The sequence below is a fragment of the Tachypleus tridentatus genome, chromosome 6 (assembly GCF_004210375.1).
Source record: "Tachypleus tridentatus isolate NWPU-2018 chromosome 6, ASM421037v1, whole genome shotgun sequence".
NCBI classification, from domain to species: Eukaryota; Metazoa; Arthropoda; class Merostomata; order Xiphosura; family Limulidae; genus Tachypleus; species Tachypleus tridentatus.
Window position 1 is genome coordinate 91,133,594 of NC_134830.1, and position 24,601 is coordinate 91,158,194.

General features: G+C 33.3%; 1 protein-coding gene across 2 annotated transcripts in view; it reads left to right on the forward strand.

Annotated features, from left to right (window-relative positions):
• LOC143253027 (vesicular glutamate transporter 1-like) overlaps positions 1-13,192 on the forward strand; it is a 150,490-nt gene extending 137,298 nt beyond the window's left edge. For both annotated transcript variants that reach the window (XM_076506111.1, XM_076506112.1), the window contains exons 11-13: positions 178-288; positions 5,015-5,142; positions 8,561-13,192. In XM_076506111.1, the coding sequence (XP_076362226.1) occupies positions 178-288; positions 5,015-5,142; positions 8,561-8,905 (584 nt within the window). In that variant the 3' untranslated portion in view covers positions 8,906-13,192. The remainder of the gene's footprint in view (positions 1-177; positions 289-5,014; positions 5,143-8,560) is intronic.
• The last annotated feature ends 11,409 nt before the right edge of the window (positions 13,193-24,601 follow it).

Below are 24,601 nucleotides of genomic sequence, written 5' to 3' on the forward strand. Positions count from 1 at the left end.
ACAACTTTAAACCGCTTATAAATGAAACATCTTTCTCTTCTTGGAATATTTTCCTTTTTGGTAGTTTATTTTACTTGAGGGCACACCTCTAATATTTTCTTAATGTATGTTTTACATTGATTTTCTGTTTTTGTTCGTAGTATTATGATTTACCATGTTTTTCTACACTCCCTACAGGTTTTGGATTGGAAGCTGTATTTCTTCTTGTTGTAGGATACACACGTAACACTACTTTAGCTATCACCTCTCTCACCATTGCAGTAGGATTCAGTGGATTTGCCATATCTGGTAAGTAGAATAACACAAAGATGAGCACCCGAATATGCTTTCCACACAATGCTTTAATAATCCTGTATCTGTCTACAAGTATCTCATTCGATATATTCACAGTCTGATATAAAACCCACACTTTCATCAAACAGTGGAAATTTAATAACATGAAAAGATACCCTACTAAGTATCGTATGTGTTATTATTATTAACCCATCATTGAAAGCAAAAGTATTTTATTTTATGAATCTATTAATAAGTTACCACTGTTTAATTCTGCTTTAGTGTATTTCTTTCTGGACTTCTGTCAATATTTGATGTGAAAAAGGCAATATTAATTTATAATATTAATCTGATAAGTGAAAATTCAGTAAAACGAACAATACTAATAGGGCTTATGGAATATACCTGTTTTTTATCTATTATTAAGTCTTAGTTAAATAATTTTATATTTATTTGATATACATCTAACATAGTTAGGTTTATTTAATAATGACAAGCAGATTTTTGTATACAAAAGTTAGATTTATGAAATACTTGTGATCATACAAAACATATAATCATTATAAATGATTTTCCAAGAAAAAAACCTAGATAAACATTGACTAATATTTGAATTTAACTAAGTATTCAGTCAGGTAATGGTTTCGACATAAAGCTGACAACATTTTCCGTTAATAGCAATGAAATATTCTAATGTGATTTTATGATCCTCACACACACATCTATATGTGTGTGTATATGTGTAATTCTATCAGTATAAATAATTTTTAGACGATTTTAGGGCTTGGAAGTAATTTGAAATAATACTAGTAAATTGACAATAAATAGAAATTCTGATATTTCTGAATACCTGAACGCATCTCTCATCTCATATGGCAGCCAACTAGTAATTCATTAGTTGTTTCATAATACTGGTGGCATTATTGCCAGGACTTCAGTTTTACTTCGAGTTAGTTTATAACAGTGTTGGCACTGTCACCAGCGTTTAAAGTTTACTTTGAGTTTGTTTATAATAGTAGTAGCATTATTACCAGAACTCCAGGTTTACTTCAAGTTAGTTTATATTAGTGGCCGTATTATCACCAGGACTTCAAGTTTAGTTAAGAGTTAGTTTATGATAGTATTGGCATTATTACTAGGCCTTCAGATTTACTTCGTGTTAGTTTATAATAGTGTTGGCATTATTATCAGGGCTCCAGGTTTATTTCAAGTTAGTTTATAATAGTGGTGCTATTATCAACAGACGTTTAGGTTTACATCGAGTTACTTTGTACTAATGGTGGTATTATGACCGATATTTCTGAACTACATCAAGTTAATTTTTAATATTAGTGGCTTTGTCATCGGGACGCTTAAACTACATAAATTTACTTTACGTATAATATTGGTACCATTATTATTATTTGAACCTTTGAACTTCTTCAATTTAGTTTGTAAAACTAATGATATTGTTATCGGGATTGCTTAAATACAGTGTGATTCGTATTTAATCTTTATTATTGAATATCAACGTACTGTGTTTTAAGTGCATGACGAATTAAGATTTTTTTTCCTGCGCTATGATCAGTAATAAAATCTTATTATTAGTGTCGTTTTCTCTCTAATTGATTCAAAAGATAAAATGATCCAAAGTTAAATCGGTTGTTTGAAAACTTCATGTCGGACTGAAGGATCTTTGGTTCGAGAAATGATGACCTAAACACATTCTGCACCTTCAGCTGTGGGCTCTTTTATATTAGTGACAGTAAATCCCATTATTTTATTCCAGTGGGTGCTACTGGCTGGCCGCCTTCATCTGGTCAGTTGCTTAAAATTAGTACAGGCTATAACAGAATCCTAGTTTAGCCCTTGTGCAGGTTAGATGCCATTCATTTAGAAATTCCAGTATTTTTTTGTTTTATGTCTTACATGGGATAAGGTCAGTGAAATAACTCTTAATAGCATAAATACTCATCAGATGACTTGATGAACATCACTGAAACTAAAATGTAAAGTATGAATTTATATTGCTTTATTGTATATACATTCAATTTACACTGAGTTTCATCTCGTTGATCAGAGTTATTCTCTCGTGAATAAACTGATGATGTTCTGAAATTAATAATTAAAGCTATTTATTTTTGTTATAGAGATAGTCAAAAGCTTGCGTTTTTATCTTTTTATCATATAGTGAGATTATTACACTGAATTTGAACTCATTCACAAACGTTCTTGTAACTTTCTGTCAGCGAAGAAAATCCTTTTCGATCCAAATTGTCGATCTCTCGTTCTCCGTGTTTATCAAGAACTCGTTGGAACCGTGGCTAATCCATAGTTGAGCACGTGCAGGGCTCGAGACTCCCAGAACGCCTCCTGTGAAATGACTAAACGACTTCAGGTTATTTTTGTTGTCCGTAGTCTTCCTAAGTGTCCACTCGCGCGTTAACCTTACTCACGGTAGAACAATAAAGTGGTTATCGGAGTGGATTATGGCTGTTTTGATGACATGATCGTACTGGCTCTGTCCTGGCAATAAGAAAAGAGCGGAAATAGAGTTAGTTGGGAAAATGACTAATTCACAACTGTTTTACAGAAGTTGTCCCCTAAGGTAGTGACGAAAAGACGAAACTGAACTTTCTTTGATCGATATAGTATGTTACAGTGTTTGCGGTGACTTAATTTCCGCTTTATGATTAATGAAGTACATTGTTATCTGAGTCTAATATGACAACAATAAATACTGTATTATAAAAGAAAATTCAAGCGTTATTCAAGTAGATTAGTACGATATGTGATGGACATTACGAGCACAGAACGTTTATTTTTAGCAAAGGAATTAGCAAATAATTAATAACTTTTCTATTTGAGGCAATTGAGAGCTTTTATAAAAAATCTAACAACTTTTATAGTTTCTACATCCGGTACAATGAGAAACGTTTCTCATTTATAACTTTAAGAGATTTGTTGTTACACTATAAACAAAATATGTTTAGTTATACATAGAAATCTTATAATGAGCTCTAACAGAATATATTTATTTTTAGCGCACTGTATCTCATTGAGTGTCAATGTATATATATTCCCATGAAATATACTCAATAACTTTTAATTATAAATACTTTGCAAGTATATCATAACTATAGTTATGTTTGGTGTCTACATAAATAATTTGAAACTTGTGGTATTTGCAGATGCAAATATGAATTTCATTATACTTGTGTGTTTATAAAACTAACTTAAGATTTTTTTAGATATATTACCATAAAGTACCTTATGCAAAACTAAATGAGAAACATTTACTTGGTTTAAACGTTGAAAGCTGGCGAAGCATTAGGAACCGACTTGAGTAATCTTTACTGTCTTTTCAGGCATGAGACTTAAACAAACTGTTTAATAATGAAACTAGGATAACCTTAACTCGTTTACGAAATCAGTGTTTGACAACATCAAGAGTTTGAACCTCAGTTGTTAGTAAAGCACTGCCATAGTGTGCTGTTTAAGGTATGAAAGTAATTGGTTTATATTTCACTGCGCTGTTCAAATACTGTATGGTACTATACGCTATCATGGTTTAATTCAAAGTTGTGTTATTGTTTGCTTTGTAGGTGCCCGGCATAGTCAGGTTGTTAGGGCACTCAACTAGTAATCTGATAATCGTGGGTTCGAGTGTGTGTATTTTTGTGTGTTTTCTTACAGCAAAGCCACATAGGGCTATCTGCTGTGTCCATCGAGGGGAAACGAACCCCTGATTTTAGTTTTGTAAATACATAAACTTACCACTGTCCTATCAGGGGACCGCGGGCTTAACTCTCTGTTATACTAAATATGCTTGCCTTTTTTAGCCGTGGAGTCGTTATAATATGAGGGTTAATCTCATTAAACATTAGTAAAATAGTAGCCCAAGAGTTAGTAGGTGGTACTGACTAGTTGCCTTCCCTTTAGCCTCACAGTACAAAATTAGGGATGACATGCGCAGATAGCCTTCGTGTAGCCTTACGCGAAATTGAAAACAAAAAAACTAAAACAGCGGTAGATACATTCTCGTAGAACACTGTGGCCAACCGAGTAGTTATATATTGATAACCTGAAAAAGTTGTGATATGAAACATAATTAATTCGCTTTATATAGTCTTAAAATTCTTGCTTTAACACACATAATCTCGCCATCTCCAGTGGTGCAGAGGTAAGTCTGATGGTTTATAGTGCTAACAAATTTAGACATCGATACTCGCGAGGGGTAGAACCCAGAAAACCCCTTGCGTAGCTTTGCGCTTAACAACAAACATAATATACCGGTGATTGTAATGTTTGTAGTGTATGAATGACTCGAAGTAACTGATAAAATTCGATTAAACGAAGTACGTGAAGTTGCTCATAGTAGTATTTCATAATACACTTGAAAACAATTTATATTTTATATTTATGATAAGACTCTAATATTATCTGCTGTATACCCTAGTTTCGAACTACTGATGAAACAGACAATCTATTCTCATAAAGAGAACTGTAGATTTTCATAAAGAATCTATCGCTTAAGTGAGTGGAATATTTTGTCGTGTTGTAGTTGAAAAGAAAAACATTACATATTTATATTTAACCTAATTACTACTGGAAATGTCATATTTGTTATAAATGTTTCTTTTTTAATGTTTAGTGATATATAGAGATATTGTGTAACTGAATATCTAGAAGTTAAAAAAGGTTAAAAATACTACTCGTATTTGTTTTGCACATGGTATTCTTAAAAAGGATATCCTTACAGGTTTTAATGTCAACCATCTGGACATTGCTCCTCGTTACGCAAGTATTTTGATGGGAATGTCTAACGGGTTTGGCACTTTATCTGGAATGATTTGCCCAATAGTTGTGGAGACCCTCACCAAACATTCGGTAAGATCGATACTAGTTGTTTAGGTTATTTAGTCAAATTACTAACAAAGTGTTTAACTGTAATATTCTTTATTATATTATTATCCCACTAAAGTCTCTGCCAGGAGAGATTCATGTTTATCATTCTTTCTATTATATTTTTAAAGCGAGAACATTATAAATGTACGTCATAAGAATATGTCAAAGCAAACTAATCAAGCGCTTGTTTTTGTAGACTGTGTAATGCAAATTTTCCTTTTCAATGGCCCGCTATAGCCAGATTGTTAAGGCACTCGACTCGTAGTCTGAGGTTCGCGTGTTCGAATCCCTGTCACACCAAACATACTCGCCATTTCAGCTGTGGAGGCGTTATAATGTTACGATCAATCCCACTAGTCATTGGTAAAAGAGTAGCCAAAGAGCTGGCTGTGGGTGGTGATGAATAGCTTACGCTGATAAATTAGGGACGGCTAGCGCAGATAGCCTTCTTGTAGCTTTGAGCGAGATTCAAAACAAACCAAATCCTTTTCAATGTGCGAGTAAATGGCAGCAACACAAGTTACGAAGTTACGTTTGTTATCAACTAATCAGAAAACGTATCCATCCTTACCATTACAACACTTGTTTGCTTCTAGTATGCAGTATTTGAATTTTTCTCTTTTTAAGTATAATTTCCACTGGATTTTCTTGGCAAAATAAAGTTGACTTTTGAGCAGCTAGTGAAATTATTTAACGATATATTCAGTGTTAAAAACATTTAATAAAATGTGTGGTCTCAAATCGAGAATACAACAATTCACAGTTTATCATTGTCGTTTTTGCCAACGCAAGTTAGCCAAGAACTTTTATATTTAGGATAGGATTTGTTTATGCATTTGGTATAGTAATTGTAAACTTTATGTGTAGCAAATACTTTTCTGGGATTTTAACCTAAGACAAATTTTAGCTGTTTGATATGTTCATCCTGACATTCTTTCCAAAATGTTTGTTGAACATTTCACGTGTCATTTCAGCTATAACATAATAAACCCCATATAACGAACTTGTCGCAAACTCCCCACTAGGCATCAAACAGGAACTGATTTATTCAATTTGAAAGGACATCAAAGCCGTTCCGAAGCAGAGTCGTGGTAAACAAAAATCCGTGAATAGGGAAAAGGCTCTGCTGGCACCGTGAGCTCTCCTGGAATTCGCTAAGCTGTAAAAACCTTCATCAAACGGTCGTGTGGTTTCAATCTTAATCCCCCGGCACTTTACCAGCAGGGGGATTCGAGTGCATTATTGCTAATGTGACGAAGTCGAGTTGAATGTGAAACAGAGGTTTCAATAGAAGCTCAATATGATTTATAGAGGTAGTTTACCATTGATGCAGTACAATACGTAGATTGTTCCATAAAATAAAACACGACCCAAATGAGCTGAAGGCTAGTCTTTGGGCTGTGCAGAAGACTTAATTGTGTGTGATGTTAGCTAGTTCACAGTCCATTTGATATTTGGTTTCAGCAAGCACATTCCCGGAAGTATTAAAACCATTTTATTCATAGAGATCTAGAATGGTTAATATATGTATTTATAGACTTGGAAGTGTTTTAAAAGTATGACCTATCTTGGGTTCTAGAACAGTGCTCGCCAAGCTGTCTTTAGAGCACATCACACTTTACTCTAATGAAAAAACGGACTTTACAGCTGGAAACCAGGTTTCGATTCTCATTGTAGGCGGAGCACAGATTCTCCATTGTGTAGCTTTATTCTTAATTAGAAACAAACACGTCTGTTATATAATTATATCATTGTAGTGAAACTATTATTTAAAATAATTTACTTTGGGAGGTAAGAGATGAACGTGAATTATATTTAGATTAATATTAAAAATATATAAAACTGTTTTGAGAATAATCCAGTGAGAAGAATCAAACACTTTTGACGGAAAAACATTAGAAGTAACAGTTAATGACAAACAACGCAATAATTTGATAAAACTGAACTACTTGGAAAGAGTGAGCTGTTTTTAGCCTATGCCGTGAAATCCGTAATATTAGATAGTGAACGGTGTCTATCATATAAATTTCACATAAGCTACACGTTCGGTGGGAAATTTTAGCTTGAAGAATTTATTATTATTTTACTCTTACCTTGTTACTTGTTTTTAAAAATTATATAATTTTTTATCTCTTGTAATTTGTCATGTTAAATAGTTTGATAGTTCGTGTTAGTTTTCGTATGAGTTTCTTGAATCATTTAAAATCTCTTCTGATAAGATCTTGCAGTGACAAGGTGACAAAATATTTTGACATTTAATTTTTTTATCTTAATACACGCACACTTATTTCGAAATTCAAATGTTAAAACATCATTCGTACAATGATTCTTATACTTTTATGTAAGTGTTAAAATGTAAACATGAAAACATTATAAAGCAATATTTTGAAATAAGTTATACCTATTAGAATTATTCTTGTTAAGTATCAAAGTACGTTTTCTGTTAGTAGTAAGTAATGTTAAATCAAGTAACGTTTTTTATCTTTTACTCCTGTAGTAGGTATTTACTCAGTATTGGAATGAAAAATATTAATGCTGTTTTTATGTTTATCATATTAAATGGTTCCTTCTTTTGTAGTAAAAAGGAAGTTAGCAGCAAAGCCCTGTTTGGAGGTTCAGGATTATGTTCCTTCAGAGAAATACTATATAATTATCAATGATAATTAACCACCTTCAAGGTATCTGTTTTATACGAATAAGAAAGCACTCGAGGTATGCGATTACCACTATTATGCCCCCCCTCCCGCAAGTGATACCTTGGATTTAAATATTACATTCTACAAAAACAGTGGTGTCTCTTACAACCTATTTTACAAAACGCAGCTTTTAATCTTGAAACTGCTATACTTTAACAGCTGCTGCCATCTATTGATTTATCTTTAAAGCTCTTCTCCAATATTTAAGCTGCTGTTGATAAAATATAGTTACTAAACTGGTTAGTTTTGAAATAAATAGGTTCTTTCGTACAATGATTCTTATACATTTTTTAAGTGTTAAAATGTTCTATGTAAAGCGTCTTTTATTCTACGCTAGTTGATATATGTGCTAAAATTATTTTTAGTTAGTAGATTTTGTTATTTATTTTGAATTTCGCGCAAAACTACTCAAGGGCTATCTGCGCTAGCCGTCTCTAATTTAGCAGTGTAAAACTAGATGGAAGGCAGCTAGTCATCACCACCCACTGCCAACTCTTGGGCTACTCTTTTACCAACGAATAATGGGATTGACCGTAACATTATAATGCTCCCACAGCTGAAAGGGCGAGCCTGTTTGGTGCGACTGGGATTCTAACCCGCGACCCTCGGATCACGAGTCGAACTTTTTAACCCACCTAGCCATGCCGGGCCTAGTTAGTAGAAGCTACATTGCGTCATAATTCTCATTTATTAATGACTTTCAGACTGCCGAAGAATGGGAGAAGGTGTTTCTCATTGCTAGTTTAATTCACTTCACTGGAGTCACGTTTTATGCAATTTTCGCCTCTGGAGAACAACAATCATGGGCAGAGCCACCAGCGAAGGAGGAAGGTCCATCTTGGAATCCACTCGAAAATGCCTTTAAAGATGAAAATCAGCCAAAGAATGGTGACGTCACAGGCCCTATAGCTATGTCGGGGGGCAAGCAACCTTCATATGGCGCCACAGTCGATAGCCAACAGCCAATGTTCGATATGAGAAAAGAACCAGTGCAAGCGCCCCCTACAGATCGTTATATGCATGGAAGTATTGAGGACAGAGAGTATTAAGTTAGTTGTTAATATTAGTTGTTAAATGCCAAAGCAATATAAATGTTTCAAAATTACTATTATTAATAATTTATTATCATCAGTATAATCCATTTCATTATGATTCTGTTTGAGAAAATAAAATGTTGTGAATTGGTGAAGATTAATAGACTTCAATCTATTAAGCTGAGTGTTGTGATGATCAACTCTTTGTCCCTCCATTTCTGGTCGTTGTTTGTAGAATAAGAAGTTTCTCGTATTTCTGACATAGAGCAAACATTCTATATGAAAGCAACATATAGTTATGTTTTGTCATTATTTGTATTATTCAAAACTCATCGTTATATAAAGATATAACTTATATATATATAAGATAGACGAGGTTGTTACGTTGCCTATTAACCTTAATATTTGAGTGTCTTTAATTCTTACAAACTATTCCATTCATTTTTTCATTCGATTTAAAGTCGCGGAAAAGAATTACAAATAAAGAAAGAAACTGAATTTATAAGAGGTTTTGGAATTAATACTTATAATCAAAAGAAAATTTTGTGGTGAAAATTTGATATATTGACCAACAAAATATGTTTTGATAATAATTAGGTCGTAACTGTACAGTCTACTGTTCTCGATTTATTGAATTCAAACTATTATTTATTATTACGTTATTTTACTTCGTATCGCAACACTTTCTTTAAAGTTCACACCTAGAAGCCATAAATTTTATGTGTATATATATACACAACGTTACAGGAAGATTTCTATCATAACGGGTATCTCTTCCTCCCATTTGAACTTGGTACATTCTAATAAAAACTGCAGGCTTCTGCTAAACTTTTGTTGGAAAACTTCATTATGTGTATAATTTGATACTGTGTCAGGTTTTAATATACGCCTAAAAGCGAACAGGAAGAGAAGTTATAAAAAAGGTTTTTCATTAAACGATGTGTTTGTCACTGTGCTGCACAAAACGAATATTACTTTGCGATCATATTTTTGTTTTAATAACTAAGATTAGAAAAAGGCAAATAGATCTTAAAATATATAAAAAGTGTTTTGTGATAATGTCAAGATGAAATTTCAAACATTCAGACGATATATATATATTGTTTTATAACACGAGTATATTTATTTTTATTTTGTCAAATTAAAATTTTAAATATAACCATGAAATATATATATTTATATGTACCACCATATATTTACTTAAAATAAAATTAAGACACAAATCTTATTTGTTTAATCAACCGAGTAAATAGTGTAAATACCTTTTTATTCGAAGGAGGATTTTGTTTTTAGTTAATCTATTTATTCAAAACGGGATGTTTTCTATGTAACTGTTCAGCCTATGATAGTAATTCCGCATTACAAAATGTATTTGTTTTCCCAGAAATCCTTATGTGTATTCCACAAGTTAAAAACATAAGTAAAACATTCATTAACACATGAAATCCAGAAATATTAAATAACCTTCGAAACGTAAAGTTTGGTGTATAAGTTACAAGTTTGATATTGATAATAGCAAGTACGTAACCAAACCAAACATTTGAATATTAAACATCTAAAGCACGATTGATCTAACTACTTGTTTTTCAGTATATAGATAATCATATTCTATCGTGGACTCAAAGTGGTATAAAGAGAATACTAACAATGATAATATAATAATTCTATGAATTATGCAGAATAAACCTTTCTCACTATTTAAGAACAGGTAAGTATGTTATTTGGGTTGACGTATCTTTAGAACAAAGTGCAAGGATTTTCTGTCCCATTTTACTTGAATATATTTCTGGACAACTGAATATGTGGAATATATAGTAAAAGAAGGAAATTACCGAGATGATTCTTTGAATATATATTTTGTCGTTTCTCTTTTAAAATCACGGAAGAATCTTTATGTGCACGGTATCCAGAAGTGATAAACCTCGGACTTTAACAGTTTATAAGCTATTTCGCTACCAACTCCACGATAATATTGGACGTTAAATGTTTGATATAAACTAAACACACCTCAAATTCTCACACACTTTACGATACAATAAATACCTGACAACACTCATAACACTATATACAGAAAATTCCAGCAAAATCCTCATGTAATAATTAAAAGACAATCATTAGGCCTTACAAAAAGTACTCTATGACACATACTTTGCTTCATTACTCACTCTAACCTGATGTAATGCTTACACGACAATCGTAACGCATTGAAATCCGAACTTGCTTTATGACATTAACACCATCTAAACACATTCATAAGACAATGAACAATGAATGTTGCTCTGTGAAATATTATGTAGCTTCAGGTGTAACGAAAATATATTTTTTTTTTACACGACAATTCTAAAATATGAAACACACCATGTGTTATCCTGCACACCACAGCAACGTTAGGCTTCACTGAGAACATTAGTATGTACACCATGTCAACGATAGGCCTCACTAAAAACATGCATTTTTACATCAGGACACGGGTCCGAAGTTTGTTCGTAATATTATACACGAGTTCATCTTTGAAAAGCTTAATATTAGTTACTGTATGCTTATATACGAAAACCGAGATATATGTAGTTTATATATTTCTTTCAAAATAATTTTGTTTCCAATATTGAGAAACTTAATTTGAAATTTGATTTTGTGGGATTGTAAAACTGGAAACAATGTCCTACAATATATTTTGATAGCTCGCTTTCCAAAATTATTTTCATTGTGCATGTATTAAGTGACTAAGCGAAGTTGAAATCATGTTAATACAACAGGAAATTGCAAATATAGAAACAGTTAAAAGACCTCAGCGGTATTTCTGCCGACTTACAACGCTAGAAACCGGGTTTCGATACCTGATGTCCTTGGTGGGCAGAACACAGATATCTCATTGTGTAGCTTTGTGTTTAATTTCAGTCAAACTTTTAAAAGAAAATCTTAATGAAACATTTATATTTCAACTACTTTTCCGGACGTTTGGCGCAGATAGCCTAGCTGCTTTGTGCCATAAAACACTAAATAAACCAACCAATCCAACTACTTTTCAAATCAACAAAATTTACACTTTTTATTGTGAAAATACTTGTGACTGATTTTTTAAAATTTTTTTCAAGCATTTTCGCCAAATAGCGTAATAAAAGTCCCCAGTAAAGTTTGTTTGTTTCACAGTGTATCACGCTAAAAGAATAGGTAAGCCACGCCTGATATCTTCCGTTAAGAAACACAACGCTTAAAAGTAGCAAACGCAAAAAAGAGATTTGAACGGTTCATAATACTATACTTTTACCATTTGATTTTAGAAGCAAAGTAAAGGAACTGCTTGTACTTTGAATACAGTCGAAAATAACGTAGAGATTTGATTATCTAATACTTACAGCAGATTGTTCAAATAATAATATTGTAATCTTTCAACCTGTGAAGCATATAATTTTGTTGTAGTTGTTTAATATTTGAATTTGCATTGTCAAAAATAATTTCATATTAGTACTTACGACCTTAGGTGTTCTATGTACAATGATAAAAGTTGCATTACAACTGTTATATTTTAATTTTGGTGGACACATGTATATATATATAGCGTTGTATTTAAAACGACTAATCTATGTTAACTCACTCTGTAAAATATTTAAGTGGATGTGATGTTTTAGCATTGAATGCAATCAACCTTGAAAATAGTAAAACACGTTGTTTAACTCGCCAGATTACAACAAGCTATTAAATAATATTAATTGCATATATATTTCTTAAATAGAAACACAACTTTTTTGAGTGTTATACTGTACTGAATGTTTTATGCTGTTCTTGTAAGTTAATGAAAACCAAAATAGGCGTATCAGTTAACGATGAAAATGTTCTATTTGAAATCTATTAATTCTAGTCACTTGTTTTCTTACGTGTTCTTGTTATATATATGTGTTAGGGAGCTTCAGAAGCATAGTTGTGGTCAAAGCTGTTAAAATAATGTTCATTGTTTGATTTTCATTTGTAAAGCCACAACGTTTTCTGTTAGTATTATAACTGTGATCGTTAAGTCACTTCAATAAAAACTGTAGTTCATTAAAAATATAGCTATGAAGATAAAAAGGGTGCAATTTGTGTCAAGTGTTGTAAATAAAGTATGTTATAGTGACATACAAAGTTAATTATTTCTTTTAGTTTTTCAAGTTTACGTTCCATATAATTTCATTACATATCAGTAATAAACACATTAATTTTACCACAGCGTTTTAAATAGGAGTTGACTGTACCAGTTAATCGACTTATGGTCAACCTATAAAACTTCAACAGGTAGAAAAAACAGCAATAGGAGTTTAAGGTTTTGGTTTCGGTATTAATTTAGTATTGTATATTTTGAATTTTCAATTAACTGAATTGGATTTGGAGCTATATGTCTGTTTAACATCAACAATGAAACAGAATAATGAATCGTTCTCATAGCAGAATCCGAAAATGAATATTGACTTACAATCAACTGATCAGTCGTGTAAACCAAATATGGTAATATGTATAAATTAATATCTAACTTTTTTTAATTTACACGCATTGAAAAGAACAAGTGTTTTATGAGCGTTATATACCTTACAAAACGAATTAATAATCAAAATCGCATAATTACTAACTTCAGATGTGTATAATAATTTACTCGTCTCAACTATTCATTGCCTAAGTACTAAAGTTTTTATATATCTAAAACTAATATTTACTCTTTTTCTCAAAAAAGTTATAGCACTTGGGTGCTTGAATATTACTACAAAGATAAATATACAATGATACTGTTACGAGTTGTAGTAAGAAACTTAGATTTGTTCGGTTGGTGTTTGTGTGGTGAGACTTTTTTTATGAACAAACCAGAACTATTTGTCTTCATTACTGGTTCAATATTTAAAAAAAAACTTTAGAACTATTTATCATAATTGACAACCGTAAAGTGTAAAGATTCATACATTTAAGATTCAAATTAATATATCAATTATTGGTAATGTGGAAAGAATGTAGTGTATTCTTTATAACGTTAAATGGGTTGCCCCCTAGTGACTTACATTGCTAGAAACCGGATTTCGTTACCCATGGCGAGAAGAGTACAAAAAGCCTATTGTGCAGCTTTGTGCTTAATTACAAACAAGGAATATTAAACGGATTGAAACTTAGTGAATCTTAAGGGATTTATACGTTTAGTGATATATTGATGTTTATTGTATTTGGATGTTGTTGTCTACCAAATGTTAATGTTTATTCTTCGTGGATGTTATTATTGTTTACAAGTACTTTAGTGGTTATTCTACATGCTTGCTTACTAACGTGTTAGTGTTTGTTCTACGTTGTTGTTGTTTACAAACATTTTAGTGTTTGTTCTATGTTGTTGCTTGCAAACATATTAGAAGCATATGTGGGTATTCAGTCAAACCGTATCCTATATCTTAAAATACCTTTTTGTAGCCATTACTGAGTAGATGGTTACTTATATTGAAAGATAATTATATAAAAACATTAAACGAGGTTATTAAAACCGAATCGCTAAGGGTTATAAGCAAAAACATTTTCTCCTGAAGTTGACATTTCAGACCCTAAAGTTGTCACATGTACAGTACAACAACACTTATAAAGTGTTTAACCCAATAATTACTCGTATTAGAATTATTCTCAAGCACATAGATCAAGCACATGCATCACTGATCGTCGTATTTGTTTAAAAAATATTCTTTATTACTGTAAATGTTGTAAACTGTAAAACAAAAGTCATATGCTACATTAAAATCTAACATATATGCATACTCTTCAAAACAAGAAACGCAAAAGAGATATTTTTTTTATTTTAAAGAGAAATATATGTAATAACGTTACAAGCTCAGAGTATGTGATGTTACACGTATTAAGGCACTGATTGTCAGACCAAAATGACAATAAAAGTTGGGCACTTTGAAAACGGAGGAAAACATCGGATTTTTCGCCAAAACGCATTCGTGTCCAATAAATTTGTTTGAGAGATCTGCATGTTCTGCAAGTGCAACATGTGCAAAATCCCTATAAAAGTGACGGGTTCTCGGTTTCCATAGCTCAGTGTTAAGCCACTGACACGCAATACAGTTATGCCAAGACTGACTGAAGCACAACGCAACAACGCCATTAGCCGATTTGAAGCAGGCGAATCTCGATCAGATGTTGCCAGAGCTGTGAATGTCCACCAAAGCACCATCACAAGGCTATGGAATCGTCACCAACAACATGGATCAACTCGTGACCGTCCACGATCTGGCAGACCTCGTGTGACCACGCCCGCACAAGATCGCAACATCCGGTTACGTCACCTTCGGGATAGAACCACCACTGCGACTTCTACTGCTTCAACCATACCAAGGTTGCGTACGATTTCCGATCAGACCGTACTCAACCGTCTACGAGATGCAGGAATCCGACCTCGATGTCCAGTGAGAGGCGTCATCCTCACCCAGCAACATCGTCAAGCACGGCTGCAGTGGACTCGGGCACATCAGGTATGGCATCATCGACGATAGAGGCATGTTTGGTTCAGCGATGAATCACGTTTTATGCTTCGTAGGCAAGATGGAAGGACCCGTGTTTACCGTCGCCGAGGTGAACGTTTTGCAGCAAACTGTGTGCAGGATGTTGACAGATTTGGTGGTGGCAGCGTCATGATGTGGGCTACTATCGCCTACAATGCCAGAACAGACCTTTTGCACATTCAAGGGAATCTTACGGCTCAACGATACGTCGACGAGATTCTTAGGCTCCATGTGCAACCCATCATGGTGAACGTCAACGACGTTTTTCAACATGACAACGCCCGTTCTCACACAGCCCGACTCACCACTGTCTTCTTGAGACACCAAAACATCAACGTTCTTCCCTGGCCATCCAGATCAACAGATTTAAACCCCATCGAACATCTTTCGGACGAATGGACCGATGTCTGTGACGGCGACAACCTCAACCACAGACTCTACCTCAGCTTGCAGCAGCTTTGCAGGCTGAGTGAACAGCCATTCCACAGGATGTGATTCGTCATCTCATCGCTTCCATGGGCAGGAGATGCCAAGCAGTTATTGATGCTCACGGGGGGCATACTCGTTAATGACGTTGAGTGACGTTAAACTTCACCTAGTGAGCGTGGACTTCGCCTTTGCAGACTTTGGATGTTCAGCAGTGAATGTGCAAAGTTTCACACATGTCATACAGAACTACCCGGAATAAACTTGTTAACCATTTGTCTCAAATTTTGCCTTTTGCGTTTCTTTTTTTGAAGAGTATATATATATACACACATACGCTTTAAGTATTGCATTGTTATAACCACACATGTATAATTTTGAGAGAGAAAAATAAAATAGAAAATATTAAGACTTCCGTATGCACATTCATAAACCCACGTTTTAAAGTGACCCCCCTCTATCCCTGTTGATTGAAGGCTTCTCTGGTCTGAAGAGAATGGACTGCTTTTCCATAACACTATGGAACTTCATATTATAATGCTAAACAGGTAATTGAATTTACACAAACCGTGCTTATTAATAAAATATGTTGCACTGCACTTCTATCCACTTGATACATCATTGTAGGAACACATATTCCACCACACGCTTTTTCTATAGCTATAGTCTCTCAATTACACCAATGTATAGTTCGGAATACGTATAGTCTCTCAATTACACCAATGTATAGTTCGGAATACGTGTCACAACAAATACTGAAAACTATATTTTTATCTATAAATTTCATGAGAAACTTTTGACCACATAGGTTACAGTTATTTTCCTGGCAACGATTGCGAGTAAAGTGAACTCCAAATTTTACTGCTACATCTATTGGTAAACCAGATCCATTTATAGCACATTTACCTGTTATTGTAAATCTTCGGACTACTAAAAGCTATTTGAAATGCAATTCTTCTCTATTCGTTTATGTTTTGTTTGTCGTGGATGGTGTAACTTTTGTTAATCAATGTTTCAAATGACCATTAAATTTCAAAATCACAAATTTATGTACCTTCGCATTCGTTAAATTACTAAGGTCATTAAAAATTCAGTAAATCTCTTAAATAAGCTTAAAAAGTAAAATTATCTTCAGGTAATGAGAGAGGTGATGTTAAAGCAACGTTTTTGTTCTTTGATAGATTGTTTAGGCAGAGTATTCATGATTAAACTTTGTAAATGGACGGCAATTGCCTGTTGTGGAGACACAAGTGTAGAAGACGATGTTTCAAACGTCTTCTGACTTTCGTCTTCAGGTCAATGTGTGTGTCACCACCACTACCACCATTTACCTACCATACCTACAACATTTTAGTGAAAAACTCAAATGCGTAGCCAAAAAATTCAACATAGAAGTCCGGTGGAAATCCTACAATACCTTAAGGTCCATTCTGGTAAAAAACAAAAAGTGACCTACCAGAGAGAACCTGAAAAACGTGATCTATGAAATTTTGTGTTCCTGCAACGATACCTACATTGGAGAAACGGGAAGAAAACACGCGACAAGAATAAAAGAACATAAGAATAGCACAAGACTCATGAAAACACAAAATTCAGCCACTGCAGAGCACGCCACGTCAACTGGACACGGAATAAACTGGGAGAAAACTAAAATAATCGACATAGACAAATTCTGGAAGACAAGAAACGAAACGAAATCTTGGCAGGGGTTTAGTTTAGAGAGAGAGAAGTTTGAGGAATTCTCTCCCCAACAGGGGGTGTTCAGGAACGTTGTAGTTCCTCTTCGTCACTGCTCATGGAAGATTATTGATCTGTATGTGAAAGTTTTCCTGTATTTTAATTTGGCTTGATTGAGGCAATGAAGCGAGGTGGGGCAGTATGAAAATATCAGGTGAAAACGCAGAGCGAGACAAAGGCGGCAAAAACGAATTGGACAAGTCCGGAGCCCGCCGACAGAAAAGAAGCAAGCCGCAGGCAGACCTTCCCTGCGATAATCTGTGGAACGTCCTGTGATCAGGGCCACGAAGTGACTAGGATCTATAAATCCAAGTGCCTCAGAATTTGTTGTGAGGGGAAATGGGAGTGTCCCTAGAAAACCCACTTTCACAGGAGAGGCGCCGAATATTCTACCTGTCCTGTGCCCGGAGCTGAAAAAAACAACAAAAACATATATAGACAAACATATATTTATTTATAATTATAAGTTTTATTGAGTGGTTTGTGATTGTTGAAATATATTGTATGGTGGGATGTATTTTGTAGGAGCGCTGGCTAATTTGTATAGTGACGCAGTTAGCTCGTTTCTATGTTCTGCTGTTAAGTAATATTTGTATGCTATTTCAGTTAGTCTATTCCTAAAGATGGGTAGATTACTGATTTTGTGTACATAGTTGATAGGCGTGTATGTGGGTAATCGGTTTGCTGCTCTTAGTATTTTATTTTGTATTAGTTGGATCTTCTGTAGTATGTTGTTATTAGACACGTTGTGACTTGACATCCATATTCTATTAACGGACGGATGTAAGTAAGTCTTGTATATTTGAATAATGGTTTCAGGTGAGCACTTTGAGTGTTTGCTAGTTATGGTCAACAAATGTGAAATGCGTTTTTGGATGGATAAATGTGTATTGTTGACATGTTTTTTCCATGTTAATCTGGAGTCGAATGTGCTTGCTTATGTTAACAGGCGAGTTGCCGAGTGAGATGTTTACTTTATCTCGCGTTTTCCAGTACCTTTTTAATTTCCTGTAAAAATTATTGCTTGTGTTTTTATGGGATTTAAAACCACTCTCCACTTGTTGCTCCAGTTTACAACAGTGGAAAACAAGAAAAGTTAAATAATTAATTTATATTAACACTATTAAATCTTCACTAAACAGAGATTCTGGATTAGAGGTAAGTAACCTGTGGCTGCCATTGTTGAATCTACAGGAAATCTTTCCTCCAATCATAAATAGTGATAATTCAACCAATCATAACACGCTCTTCACAATCCACCAGGACACTATAAAAGACCGACAACATCTACACACACTACTGTACATTATTTTTGTCAGCGATATACCTTTCCCCAGTTTAACATACACACATAATTTGCAATACGCAGACGACATTGCTATTTGGAGTGCCTCAAGAAACCCAGTAATGGCGATGTCTCACGTTCAACAATCACTAAACAATGCCTCGAACTGGAGTAACAAGTGGAGAGTAGTTTTAAATTCAGCCAAATCACAGGCAATCACCTTTTGCAGGAAATTAAAAAGACAAAGAAAAACTCTAGAAAAAATAAAATTCTCACTTGGAAATACGCCCATTAACATGAGCAAACATATCACATTCCTTGGCATCACCTTCGACACAAGACTAACATGGAAAAAACATGTTAACAACACACACTCATCAATCAGAAAATGCATTTTACATTTAACGACTCTAACCAGCAAACACTCAAACTGTTCACCAAAGACCATTATGCAAATATATAAGGCTTACATCCGTCCGTTAATAGAGTATGGATGTCAAGCCACATATAATATGTCAAATAACACACTTCAGAAAATCCAAGTACAACAAAACAAAATACTAAGAGCAGCATACAGACTACCACTATACACTCCCGTAAACTATATACACCAAATCAGTAACTTACCAACTCTTAAAAACAGACTAATAGAAATGTCACACAAATATTATTTAAAAGCAGAACACAGAAACAAACTAACTGCATCACTCTGTAAATTAGCCAGTGCACCAACCAAATATATTTCACCATATAACACATTTCAGCAATTACAAATCACACAACAAAGTATATAAAGGACTAACCTCACGTACATATTATGTGTTTTTTTTTCAGGTCTCGGGCACAGGACAGGTAAATCTTTCGGCGCTTGTCCTGTGAAAGTGGGTTTTCTCGGGGCACTCCCATTTTCCCCACAGCCAAATCTTAGGCATTGGATCTTTAGATCCCAGCCAAGGCAACATCTTTGCCCAGCCCTGAATCGTGCCGTTTGAGTTAATGTTTCGTCTCGTCTGGCCAGTTGGACTACAGGCTCCGGATTGGCTTACTTCCCTTGTGCCGCCTTTGTCTCGCTCTCCCTTCTCACCTGTCATTTTCATATTGCCCCATCTCACTTCATCATCTTAAACAAGTCAAATCAAAATACAGGTAAACTCTCAAGTAAAAGTAAACAATCTTCCACAAGCAGGGACGAAGAGCAACTATAACGTTCCTGAACATCCCTGCTATGGAGAGAACTCATCAGATTTCTTCTCTCTAAGCTAAAACCCTGCCAAGTTCGTTTCGTTATCTACACTGATCTGAAGACGAAAGGCGAAAGACTTTCGAAACGTCGTTCTCTACACTTGTGTCTCCACAACAGGCAGTTGTCGTCCATTTTACAAAGTTTCAGCGTTTTTTTGTGTGTTTTTTGCGCGCTTTACAAACTAGGTAGAGTATATTCGAAAGGAAACATGATATTATCATGAACCGAACAGTCTTAATGACTGTAGAACATATGAAAGATTAGATTACAATCCTGCAATAAATACTGAAAGTACAAGTAATAAATCATTACACTGGTACTGGCAAGGTTTCATCAGATCCAAAATGTTTTATAGTAAAACACCTGAGTTTTATGGCTTGCCAAAAGACTATAAACCGAGAATACTACATAGCCATATCGTGAACATGTGTATACAATTCTGGTTCTTAGAAAAGATCCTTATCCTTCTATATCAATTTGTTTTATCCAGTTTTACTAGTTACTTAGATTTCTTTAACAAACTGAACGGAACATATAACTACAATTTTTTTCTTTCAATGTTGTAACTGAGTGAGTTATAGTAAAAACATTCTATGTAATACTCTAAAAACACTAGGGAGCGTTATTACACATGATGATTACTAAGCGGCATGCTATGAATACTTTTGTATAAAGTTTCACTAACTCATGGTTAACCAGTTTCATGTTTTCCCATTGATCTTTGTGAGTGTATTCTCATATATTTCAAGACTTTATATATACTTTGCTTACGACAAGCTGCTTATGACTTGTTGTAGGTTTCTTTCTGGATGGTCCTGAAAACTCGAGAATGATCCAGTACATTATGTACAATAGAAATCCCCGTCTTGGAAATTATAAATTCCTGATCTTAAAATATCTTTATGATCTGAATGTATATTTTGCATCGGATGGTGCTGTTACATATCGTATCCAAAAACTGATAAATTTTCATTGAATTCACACTCCTTACGAGAACCAAACAATGTGAAACTTTAGTTTTGGTGCAACCATTTTGTTACCTATTACGATTTAAAATAGCCTACAACTGAGTTAGGTTGTAATTTAAGTTCAGAAGTTAATTAAATGTCGATGTGTATGAAATTTATGACATTTGCCAACAAGATTGATACACACAGTTTTCTTTCTTGATACACATGCATGTTAATACACAAACGATAACACAATTTATAATTATGATTATTATGAATAATTATTCATATACAAAAGATTTACAAATGTACAAATAATACTGAGTCTTATATCTTATCCTTGACATCCTATCGAGGGTTTGCAGTGAGTGAATTAATTTCTAGTAGATATCGGTACAATTCACTTGAATGAGGAACTAGTTAACTCTTCGCTTATCACGTATGAATTTTTCACAGCTGAAGTTATATAATGTCTTCATAAAAATACTAATGTCTGATGTTAATCCGCTGAAGTTTGTAATGTTCGAAAGCTGTAAACGTTCTTGGTCAATAACTGAAGTTCCCGAATAATAAGCTTTAATCATAGTTACAGATTTATAGTATACCAGCTGTAGGAAACCAACAGTTTAAACTGTTTGTAGGCGCATTGCGTTGGTTACCTTTATAAGCTTTAGAGGAGAGTTTCTAGAAAGTTCAACCTGTAAAATAATACTGACAATACGCTAGCGTTTTCGTACACTCGAATATTGTTGATTCTTACACTTGAGAATCTGCCACAGTGTTGGTGAATAGGTGGGAATTTTGCAACACCTATTTAACAGCATATGTTACACACATTTCTAAACCTATTATGTATGTAAAAACGGGCTGGTATGGGTAGATAAATCACTCTGTCCATACCAGCCGCTTTTACATATATAATTTTTTCTACAATTGGGTTTTCTCGTCATCACGGATTATTATTTCTAAACATATGTTGAACCAAAACAAACAAGAGTATTAAAATAGATACATAGTAGTAAATCCGTTACACTTTCCACCACGACTTTATATTGGCTATGGTTATCACGCTGCTTACTGATTAATGTATTCAGAATCATTTCCATATAACATAACCAGTCGTCTGTATTCCTCTCATAAACAATTTTTGTACTTTGTAAGAGATATCTCTTGTTGTAAAATTGCTCTTCTTACTCACGCATTTATAATAAAGTAATGAAAGTAAAATCAGTTCAAACTTCTTTAACTGATTTCAAATGTTTATTGTCTACTTGTAGTCCCCAGTATGTTTCCATGTAGCTAACTGTCAATATTTTAAAATTCATTAGGTTATATTTATCTAAATCTGACGCAGCAATCAATAATTTATAATAATATGGGAAAAGTACTAAATGAGTACTTCAAAACCAAACTCCATTTAAATTTTCCTAAGGTAAATATTGATTCATTGTCTGTCCATATAAGTTATTAATATCTAGATAAGCTAAATAAATATACATTACGATCATGGTATTTTATGTATTTATTATTTGCTTTGTTATATCAATTAAAAACCAAAATTGTAATAAAATGGAAAGCGCCTTATGTGTATCAAAAGGATTGTTAATTGGCAATGATAATTTTGACATTGATAACTGAAATGTAAAAAGTATAAAGGTTTTGTTTTTCGAAATTTCTGCAAAGCTTTATGAGGGCTATCTATGCCAACCGTCCCTAATTTAGCAGCGTAAGACTAGAGGGAAAGCTGATAGTCATTACCACCCACTGCCAACTCTTGAGCTACTCTTTTACGAATAAATAGTGGGATTGACCATATCTTTATAATGCCCCACAGCTGAAAGGGCGAGCATGTTTGGTGCGATGGATATTCAAACCCGCAATCCTCAGATTACGAGTCGAGCGACCTAATCACCTGACCTTGCTGGGCCCAAATATAAATGAACTAATAAAAGAAACTGGCACAGCCAATAAAAAAGAAATATTTAGATAAATATGAGAAAAAACGATACTGGCTGAATAAAATATTTTGATGAAACACTAAAACTACTAAAATTGAAATTGTTAAGTTGGTGGATTGCTTTATAGCAAATCCATATTGAGCTGTCTGTTATATTAACCGTGGGGAATCAAACCCTGGATTTTAACATTGTATAAGTCCACAATTTTTTGCTGTTTCTCTAGGGGACAAATTCGAAAGAGTCAAATAATACTACTGATTTAAATATTAAAAACAGCAATAATGAAACTGCAAGAAAATAATAATATTTGAAAAAATGATTTATTAATAATGAATAAAGATAAAAATAATGGAAATAAATATGCTATAAAAATTTAATAGAACCAAGTTCAGATGAAGAAGCAACCAATAAACAATATTTATATGATGTAAATCAATTAACCAAACATTTCATAATTTCAGAAATTAAAACATATAGTAGAGTATGAATCTTATGTAGAATTAAAAATAAATTATATAATCAGATAGTTTCCGTTGTATGCTATTGGAATTGTAGTAAATAAGTAAATAAATCATTAATAGAACGACTAACTCTGATTTTATAAAAAATGATGCTGAAAGAAGACGTATATTTGAAAATTATTATAGGATTTGGTAAACGAGAGTTAAATTGTTTTTAAATTAAAATTTATGAATAAATCAGTCGGTCCCTTTGAAATAAATGAAATACTTATTATCTAAATGTTATGTTTATAAGAATTATGAAAATACCTCCAAAAATGACAAAAGATTGTCTGATACTTTGTTTCGTCTTACCTATGAGCACTTTGTAATAATTATTATTGTTATTCTTACCTATGAGCACTTTGTAATAATTATTATTGTTATCGATTTTAAACCATTTTGTTACTTTTAACAGTTTTAATTTTTTTTTTACTCTCCAAGTGATTTGGTAATTATTAACGGTTTTTTTTTCTTCTTTTTCTCGTATATAAATGGCAACAGTAAAGATTTTAATGCTTCTGGATCACTTCGATATACTGAAAATCATAAAGTAAATGAATGACCTAAAACCAGAATATAATTAGAACAGAGTTTGGTGATAAAATATTAGTGTGCTAATGGATGAAAACTAGAGCGAAGTACGAATATATTCACCTGATCTATTTATTAAAAAAAAATATTAAAGTAATGAATGGAATAAAGGATCATAATATTCTGTATAAGGAAATGAAAGACTGCAAAAATAATAAATAAAGTCGTATCATTAAATTTGCGCGAAATTCAAAAACAAAGAAATAAAAGTTTGGCAATTATCATTTTTGTTGCTTTTTAACAATTATAATCTATTTTCGATTATTTTAATCTATTTGTAAAATGATTTTGGGTTCTTATTTAGTGCTTTTGGTGTTTTTTTGTCATTTGAATTAATTTTCTTCTTATTGGTGCAGAAGCTACATATATATACTCTCAGCGTAAATTGACATACACTACTAAAAGCATAAATATTAATTATAGCTGAAAATAAATTCAGTTGAAAGTTTCTAATTCTGCTAAATTTTGCCTAATGTGAGAATTTATTTTATAATACTAAAATGCAAAACGAGTGC